General features: G+C 42.4%; 1 protein-coding gene across 1 annotated transcript in view; it reads right to left on the reverse strand.

The window, feature by feature from the left end:
• The window catches only part of LOC308092876 (ephrin type-A receptor 4-like), a 74,301-nt gene that overhangs the window by 18,597 nt on the left and 45,982 nt on the right, over positions 1-9,722 (reverse strand). Inside the window, exons 11-16 of the mRNA XM_080438983.1 lie at positions 9,112-9,223; positions 6,453-6,511; positions 5,389-5,502; positions 4,732-4,917; positions 1,747-1,808; positions 755-964 (exon numbers count right to left, since the gene is read on the reverse strand). Of these exons, the coding sequence (XP_080295109.1) occupies positions 755-964; positions 1,747-1,808; positions 4,732-4,917; positions 5,389-5,502; positions 6,453-6,511; positions 9,112-9,223 (743 nt within the window). The remainder of the gene's footprint in view (positions 1-754; positions 965-1,746; positions 1,809-4,731; positions 4,918-5,388; positions 5,503-6,452; positions 6,512-9,111; positions 9,224-9,722) is intronic.

A 9,722-nucleotide genomic window follows, 5' to 3' on the forward strand; every position in this document is an offset into this window, starting at 1 on the left:
AGTTATCAGTGGTGGTGTTTGCCTGCAGAAACACATTGTCATCTCACTGGATTTTTTTGGGGTGTTTTCACTTTTATGTTTTCTGTGTCCTTACCAGTGGTGGAAAAAATGTTTTACTTAAGTAAAAGTATCAATACTGTAATGCAGAAATACTCTGTTACAAGTAAAAGTCTGGAATTCAAAATGTACTTGAGTAAAAGCATAAAAGTATTGGCATCAAAATGTACTTAAAGTACCAAAAGTAAAAGTACTCATTATGCAGAATATCCCATTACAAGTTTTCAAATGTAAAAACATCTTTTGAAAATAGCCAATCTACAAGCTCACAATGCGTCGCACCGCGACGCATTGTGAGCTTGTAGATCTGCTATTTTCAAATGGCCGAAATGTATACTGTAGGGCTGAAGTGGAATGTTTTGTAATAATAATCAAAATCTACAAAGTAACTAGTAACTAAAGTTTTCAAATTATTGTTGTAGAGTAAAAGTACACTATTTGCCTCTGAAATGTAGTGGAGTAGAAGTAAAAGTATTGGAAATACTCCAGTAAAGTAAAAGTACCCCAAAAAATATATACTTAAGTACAGTACTTGAGTAAATGTACTTCGTTACTTTACTCCACTGGTAATAGTATACATGTTTTAGCCATCATTTCGCTCTAATACCAGCAGTTATCAGTGGTGGTGTTTGCCTGCAGAAACACATTGTCCTCTCACTGTATTTCTGGGTCTTTGATGTTTCCTGCGTCCTCTTACCCGTGTGGTGTACGCTGCCTCCGGGTCGTCCTCCAGCACGCGGCTCAGGCCAAAGTCGGACACCTTACACACCAGGTTGCTGTTGACCAGGATGTTCCTGGCCGCCAGGTCTCTGTGAACGTAGCTCATGTCTGACAGGTACTTCATGCCCGAGGCGATGCCGCGCAGCATGCCCACCAACTGGATCACCGTGAACTGACCGTCATGTTTCTGTATGGGAGAGAGAGACGGGGGGAGAGAGAGGGAGAGAGACACAGGGGGGGAGAGAGAGAGAGAGAGAGAGAGAGAGAGAGAGAGAGAGAGAGAGAGAGAGAGAGAGAGAGAGAGAGAGAGAGAGGGAGAGAAAGAGAGAGTGAGTGCAGACAGCGGAACGTGAAAAAGACAGTAGACAAGCTCAACGTGAATCCACACCAACCACGTGCATGGCCACTACGGAGAAGGTTTTAACCCACTAAGACCGGGAACGCATCTGTATCTGTAAATAGCAGATCTACAAGCTCATAGCGCGGCACTATGAGCTTGTAGATCTGCTATTTTTGAAAAATCTTGAAAATGCGTGCAAATCTTTGAATATATATATTTTTAAAGCGAACATTTGTAACTCAAATCTTGGATCTGGAGCAAATCTGGAACAAAATATTTGACAAATGTTCGCTTAAAAAATATATATATATTCAAAGATTTGCACACATTTTCACGATTTATAAAATAGATTGCAGATCTACAAGCTCATAGCTATGAGCTTGTAGATCTGCTACTTTTGAATAGCCAAATAAATCTTAAAATGACACAGATACGTTCCCGGTCTAAATGAATTAAAATAGATTTCACCCTGTATCTGTATCTGTATTCGTAAGGTTTGGTAGTTCTTCTTCACAGTGGAGACGTAATGCCTTAAGCTCTTACTGGTAAAGTACAGAGTAGATGAAATGGCTATTTGCTGTTTTACTGTATACTAACATGCTAACCATGTAAAGTATATTTTCACTTACTCTCAGGAAGGCGTCCAGTGATCCATTCTCCATGTACTCTGTGATAATCATGACTGGTTTACCTGAAGAGATACACAACATTTTAGGACATTAAACACTCACACAATTCTTCAAAGAAATTCACCGTTATGCCAGACAAACGCCTCAAACTATCTATTAATGACTGTTCTCTGTTTTCTCTCCAATGTAGTCGTTATATGCCAATTGATTCCTCCCCACACAACACATTTGTGTATTTCCACTGCTGTTGTATCTTACTGACTCACCTACCAGTGAGGAGCCCCCACCAGGAGGACGTATAGAGACTTCGTCCTACTCCTCCCGCCGAACACTCCCCACTGACAGGCGCCGCCCCTCCCAGCCTGTAGGACTAGTTGATTTAGTCGACTAAGATGTATTGTGGCGGTGCCTGGATGGCGTCATAATGGCTGATTTTACACTTGGTTGCATGCTGAAAATAGACGATCTACAAGCTCACAACGCGCCGCAGCGCGACGCGTTGTGAGCTTGTAGATCTGCTATTTTCAGAGCGCAACACCCGAGTGCAACCAAACATAAAATGACTTGTCTTTTAGTTCTACTGGATCTCTTCTCCACTAGTCCCCTGACATTTCAGTCTAGTTTGTATTTGTTGACGAAATTGTCAATATATTTAGTCTTAGTTTTAGTCATCATAGCTAATAGCTTTTATTTCGTTTTTATTTCGTTTTCGTCTGTGAAAAAAGGTAGTGGACAAAATATTTTTGTCATTGTTTTAGTCGACAAAATCTCTGCTGCAGAGCTGGGCAGATACTTTACCACTGCGCCACCAATCTGTTTGGTAGAGTATGCTAATTCATAACAACTACAACTGTAGTGATTGTAGTTGGTCTGCCAGCTCTTCCACTGAGACATAGATCCTGGCCACCTCCTGGTTGATATATTGAGGTATTGCGTGAAATTTAAAACGGAAATAACTCTCCTACTCAAACATGCTCTCTCCGTTATAGCAGAAATGTGCACTAGCATGGTCATCACAGTCTATAGAAACATCAGTACGGTATTATACGACGCATAGTGACAGATAAATTCTGTCTATTTCAGCTGTCCTGTGTGTGCCTGCATTTTTCATGGTGCATTTCGGGGCCAAGCACTGGCCTGGGGGCACGCCCAGAGCTACCGAGGGAGAGAGTTAAGACACTTCCGTTGTAAACGAAGAATTTAATATTCAATGATTTATTGCCAAAAAAAAACGACTTACAGTTGATTTGTGATTTGTTTTTGGTGCGCTCAGATATAACAAGGATGCTGAATTAACACTTGCCATAGATGGAAAATGGTTCCAAACATTATAGATGTTTGAAGAGCCATCTGGACTCGACTAAAACCATCGCAATACCTGACATTTTAATTGCTTACCCATCAGCATTGACACTTATTAGCATACAACCCAAGACGGAGCTAGCAAGACATGCCATCTCAGGTTTACTTCCCGTACCTGCGCGAAGTAGGTGGACGCCTTTTTAGCAGTGGTGGAAAAAGTACTCAAATTCTTTACTTAACTCTCTCAGTGCCACGCCCCGAGATATCCCGAGTTTTTCCCGAGTACCCTCCGTGCCAGCACGAGAAATCCCGAGTTTTTACTTTTGACTGTGGTCGCGCTATACTGTTTATTTTTCATGATCACTTTCGCTTCCTGACTCCTTCAGACTCATTGGGTTCCGGTTTCATGACGCAGATTCCGTTTCCGGTTCTCATTTTTTTTCCCGCGGTCATTTTCGGCCAGAATAGGGAAAGTCACGGTTTTTCACACGGTATAAAAAGCGAACGGAGAGGTCCACGTCTACTCTCTTTGGTCTGGGTGACGATCAGTCATCGTAGTCGTGTATCGCATCGTAATTTAGCCCGATCAACGATTGTCGAAAATGTCAACATCCGGTTATGACCGGATATGACGTGAGCCTGTTTGGGAGGGGGCGAGTGAGCCAGCGAGGTCATCAATGTGTCGATTTGTTGCTCTCTACTGGTAGAACTGTATTATGGGTTTAAAAACCCAATCAGATCATTTATTTGAATGAAAAATTACAAAATTAAAAAATTGCTGGCACTGGGGGAGTACTTTATGAAAATACTCTTGGCACTGAAAGAGTTAAGTAAAAGTACCAATACTGCAATATAAAAATACTCTGTTACAAGTAAAAATCCAAAATTAAAAATTCACTTGAGTAAAAGTACAAAAGTATTGGCATCAAAATGTACTTAAAGTACCAAAAGTAAAAATACTAAATATTTGAAAATAGCCGATCTACAAGCTCACAACGCGTCACGATGCGACGCGTTGTGAGTTTGTAGATCTGCTATTTTCAAATAGCCTAGGTATAAAATAGGGCTAAAGTGGTTAATGTATGTTTCATAATATCATAATTTATATTTGAAAAGTAACTAGTAACTAAAGTTTTCAAATAAATGTAGTGGAGTAAAAGTACAATATTTGCCTCTGATATGTAGTGGAGTAGTAAAAGTATTGGAAATTGTACTCAAGTAAAGTACAAATACCTAAAAATTGTACTTAAGTACAGTACTTGAGTAAATGTACTTAGATACTTTCCACCACTGCTTTTAAGGAGACCGGAAGCAGGTTGGAGTCTATTATTTCCAATGGAAGAGTGACCGTGAACACAGCTTCTGAACCATTCTTTAGCCCCATGGTCGCTGAACTAAATATTGCACCCGATCGTCACAAGCCACACAATATGTACAAGATTTTCATACTAAAATGGCTTTTTTTAGAGAGACACATCAGGAGAAAATCTACTTTATTATCAACCTTTCTCTGTCCCAGCAACACACTCTTGCAAGATCTAGCACCAGTAAACATAGGCGTTTAGGCCTATAAACAGACCATTTAGGAGACCATTTGTAGGATTTCTGTACCATGTCGCCTCTAGTGGGTCCAATTGGGATGGTCTTCACCTTCATAAATTAACCATCTTTGATACGACTTACATCTGGTGACCACGCCCTCCAGCCTGATGATGTTCGGATGGTCAAACTGTCCCATGATTGACGCCTCGGACAGGAAGTCCCGCCTCTGCTTGTCAGAGTAGCCCGCCTTCAGGCTCTTGATGGCCACGTAGATCTCCCTCTTGCCCTGGAGACGCAGACGACCGCTGCACACCTCCCCAAACTCACCTGCACGCACGCACGCACGTGTACACACACACACACACACACACACACACACACACACACACACACACACACACACACACACACACACACACACACACACACACACACACACACACACACACACACACACACACACACACACACACACAGGTTGTATTACTATACTTGTGAGTATATGAAGTAATTTTATGAACACATTTTTTTTACAACGTTTTTGCCATTTTTAACAGTAAGCCCAAAGCCGAATAATAGCAGATCTACAAGCCCACGACGTGTCGCACTGCAACGCGTTATGAGCTTATTTGTGCATGACACTGGCACGCAACTATAAGTGTAAATCATGTTGTTTAACTCCAATTCCAAGACCTAAACCTATAACTTCTAAATGTCTAAATTCTAACCCCAACCTGAATCTTTTCCTAATTGTAAACGTATATCTCTAAAGATCTTTTTTTTTGTGAGGGCCCTCACCCATGCCGATGACCCTCTCGATGTGAATGTTGCTGACGTCGATCTCCTTGGCGAACTCGTGGATGGCCTGGTCGGGGTCTTCATAGGTGAACGGATCCACGTAGATCTTGACCCCTATAACATGAGCACACCCACACACAGGATATTAACCTCTTAACCACATTAACCCTATACTTAGTTATTCCCACATATTCCCATAGTCCTACTAAGTATAATAGGACCATGGCCCTATACTTAACCCATTAAGACCGGGAACGCAGACGCTGTGTCATTTTAGATTTCTTTGGCTATTCAAAAATAGCAGATATACAAGCTCATAGCGCGGCACCGAGTGCCACGCCATGAACTTGTAGATCTGCAATTTTTTTTTGCTATTTTTTTTTCTCGAAAAACTGGTAGGATTTAGAACATTTTTAGAAGCGGCCTCGGGTCTTAATGGGTTAATAGACCATAATCCCATGGTTTTATATTTAGTCGACTGTATTCCCATCAAAAGCAAAGGCATGGACCCCCCCCCCCCCCACACACACACACACACACCCTGTCAGTATGTATGTCACATATCTCCTCGCTGCTCAGTCCAAGACATTTAACACACATCTGTCCAGCAAACATTATAAAACAGCGCCAGAGCACGAACAGATGACATTAGTCATGTGTGTGTGTGTGTGTGTGTGTGTGTGTGTGTGTGTGTGTGTGTGTGTGTGTGTGTGTGTGTGTGTGTGTGTGTGAGTGTGTGCGTGCGCTTGCACTTTGTGCACTGCCTGCCAAAAACGTGCACACTTGTATGTGTGCGCGCGCTTGGCAGGCGTGTGGTCCAATGTAACGTTGTTGTTGAGTGTCTTCCATTAGGAAGGAATGTCAGACCTTCAGCAGGGACTCAGCTTACTGACTGACTGACTGACTGACTGACTGACTGACTGGCTGGCTGGCTGACTGACACACTTATTCCTTAGTTAGTTTTGATGGTTAAAAAAAAAGAAAGAGAACAAATACATTGAAAAAAATGTGTGTCATTGTGTGTGTGTGTGTGTGTGTGTGTGTGCGTGCCTGCAGCATCCTACCTGGGTTGAGGTGTTTCTCCTCCTCTGACTCATTTTTTGCTTTGCTGTACTTACTCCTCCTGGGGAGACAGAGGAGACAAGAGACAGAAGAAGGAGGAAGAAGAAGATATGGAGAGAGACATAAATGAGTGGATCAGACATCAGATGAATTAGAGTTCATTTAAAGTGGTCAAGTGATTGACCGTGTTAAAATAAGTGTTAAATATCTCTACATTCTGATAGTAATGACTGTTAAGTGTTTGTTCAGTAACAGGGGCCTCCATGTCTCTCCAGCAAACAGAAAATGCATTTCCAGGCCAGGATACCAATTATATCCAATCAGAGAGAGAACTTGCACAGGATACAGATTGAACAAGTGAAATTTTGAAGTGATGCCATAAATAAATGAGCAGACAAAATTGGAACTGGGTCAGTTTAAACTTTAAGCTGATAAATGGGTACTCTCTCCTGATTGGCTGAAAAATTGCATTGCAGGAATGTATTTTATGTATATTAAAGGAGACTCAACTTTGAGTCTCCTACCGGAGACATTAGCATCTTTCCACCGGTCATCAAATTATTGGCTTAGGAATGCGACAAAAACAAAAACATCTCCATGAATTGTCCCTGTCCCTTTAACTCTTTAAGACCTGAGAACGCATCTGTGTGTCATTTTTAGATTTCGTTGGGCTATTCAAAAATAGCAGATATACAAGCTCATAGCGCGGCACCGAGTGCCGCGCTATGAGCTTGTAGATCTGCTATTTTTTAAAAATCGTGAAAAATGTTGCGCAAATCTTTGAATATATATATATTTAAAGCGAGCATTTCTAGCTAAAATGTTATTGCTTCTGGGGATTCTACAAATGTCTTCTAAATCAGTTTAAAACAGTTTTCTGAAACACTTATGTTGCTATAATATTAATGTCAGTGTCAAGGAGCCCCACAACGATATGTATTTGGCTGCGGACCCCCATCTAAAAAAAATAAAATCCAGGGACCCCAGAAGCAAAGATTTGAGTAAAAAACAATTGCTTTATAGATATATATTCAAAGATTTGCAAAAAAAAAACACGATTTAAAAAAAAATAGCAGATCTACAAGCTCATAGCGCGGCACTCGGTGCCGCGCTATGAGCTTGTATATCTGCTATTTTTTTATACCAAAAGTATAAAATATGGATAAAGTGGTTACACAGATGCGTCCCCGGTCTTAAAGGGTTAACCTACCTTTAACTCTGTATATGTGTGCACTTTGAGTTATAAACGGATACAAAAAACGTGTAGAGTCTCAGAGTTAAATTAACATTCCGGATGTCACTGTGTAAGAAATAGACTTGTTTATGTGTAAATGTGATACCTCGTTCAAGACATTTCCACTGTCTGTGGTGTTGTGTTGTGTTTATAACTAATGCACCGCCTTTATGTACACATTCACACAATTGTCTGTGTGACTTCAAAAGGCAGAGAGAGAGAGAGAGAGAGAGAGAGAGAGAGAGAGAGAGAGAGAGAGAGAGAGAGAGAGAGAGAGAGAGAGAGAGAGAGAGAGAGAGAGAGAGAGAGAGAGAGAGAGAGAGAGAGAGAGAAAGGAGGCAAGCAGAGGACAACAGGAAGAGAGAGAAGAGATGAAAGACTGAGAGAGGGGGGGAGGGGACAGGAAGACAGGGGCTAGAAAGAGGAGGGCGAAAGAGGTGAGAAAGAGTGTGACAGAGAGAGAGAACGAGGAAGGAGGGAAAGGGGGAGAGGGCGATGGAGCGAGACAGGGGAGAGAGAGAGAGAGAAGGGAGAGAGGGGGAGAGAGAAAGAGAGAGAGAGAGAGCGAGATAGAGAGAGATAGCTTGTTGTGATAAGCAAATTGAATTGAAAATTGAGAGAAAGAGAGAGAGAGAGAGACAGAGAGAGAGAGAGAGAGAGAGAGAGAAAGAGAGGGAGGTGTGGCAGAGCCAGCATGAAAGGATGTATGCCATTAAACACCTTTGTGTTAGAGCAGGTGTGTTTGTGCATGTGCGCGCGTGTGTGCGTGTGCATTCGTGCGTGTGTGTGTGTGTGTGTGTGTGTGTGTGTGTGTAGCAGCGGAAGCTGAGACACAACAGCAGTGTTGTTGAACAGACATTAATGACAAGTCAGGGACACAAGGATTATCACTGTCTCCTCTGTAATCCCCTTAAAAGCCTCAGGTAACACACACACACACACACACACACACACACACACACACACACACACACACACACACACACACACACACACACACACACACACACACACACACACACACACACACACACACACACACACACACACACACACAATACCACGGGAATGTGTGTGTGTGTGTGTGTGTGTGTGTGTGTGTGTGTGTGTGTGTGTGTGTGTGTGTGTGTGTGTGTGTGTGTGTGTGTGTGTGTGTGTGTGTGTGTGTGTGTGTGTATGTGTGTGCGTCTGTCTGTCTGTCTGTCTGTCTGTCTGTCTGTCTGTCTGTGTGTGTGTGTGTGCTGTGTAAGTCTAAGGTACAGTATCAGGTGAAGTCGAGGAGACCAGCTGAACACCTTCTATGAGTTTCAACCAGAAACGCAGGTGCGTGCGTGCGTGCGTGTGTGTGTGTGTGTGTGCGTGCGTGCGTGCGTGCGTGCGTGCGTGCGCGTGTGTGCGTGTGCGTGTGTGTGTGTGTGTGCGCGTACCTGCGGCCCACGATGAAGATGGTAGCGGAGATCAGAAGCAGAATTCCAACGCCGCTGACCGACAACAGCAGGAGGGCGGGGTTAACTCCTTCTCCAATCAGAGGGAAAGGATCTAACGTAGGTGGGTGGGGGGAGGAAGAGGGGGGGGGGGTTATCCAATCCGTCACTTCATCCAAAGCAGTGGTTCAGGAAAATGGTTCAGAAAAATCTAATCTTGTGGATCTCAGGATCCAAATGGAAACAGTGCACACTGTGGCTCCAATGTGGATCTCTGACTTCATCATGTGACCAGCCTGTGACATCATCAGTCATCTATGACATCGATGACTGATGATGTCATAGATTCCAGTGGTGGAAAGTAACTAAGTACATTTACTTAAGTACTGTACTTAATAAGTACAATTTTGAGGTGTTTGTACTTTACTTGAGTATTTCCAATTTCCAATACTTCTACTTCTACTCCACTATATTTCAGAGGCAAATATTGTACTTTTACTCCACTACAATTATTTGAAAACCTTAGTTACTAGTTACTTTGCAGATATACATTATGATATTATGAAACATACATTAACCACTTTAGCCCTATTTTATACATAGGCTATTTGAAA

This window comes from Gymnoscopelus braueri (genome assembly GCF_963280865.1).
Source record: "Gymnoscopelus braueri genome assembly, chromosome: 10".
Taxonomy (NCBI): Eukaryota; Metazoa; Chordata; class Actinopteri; order Myctophiformes; family Myctophidae; genus Gymnoscopelus; species Gymnoscopelus braueri.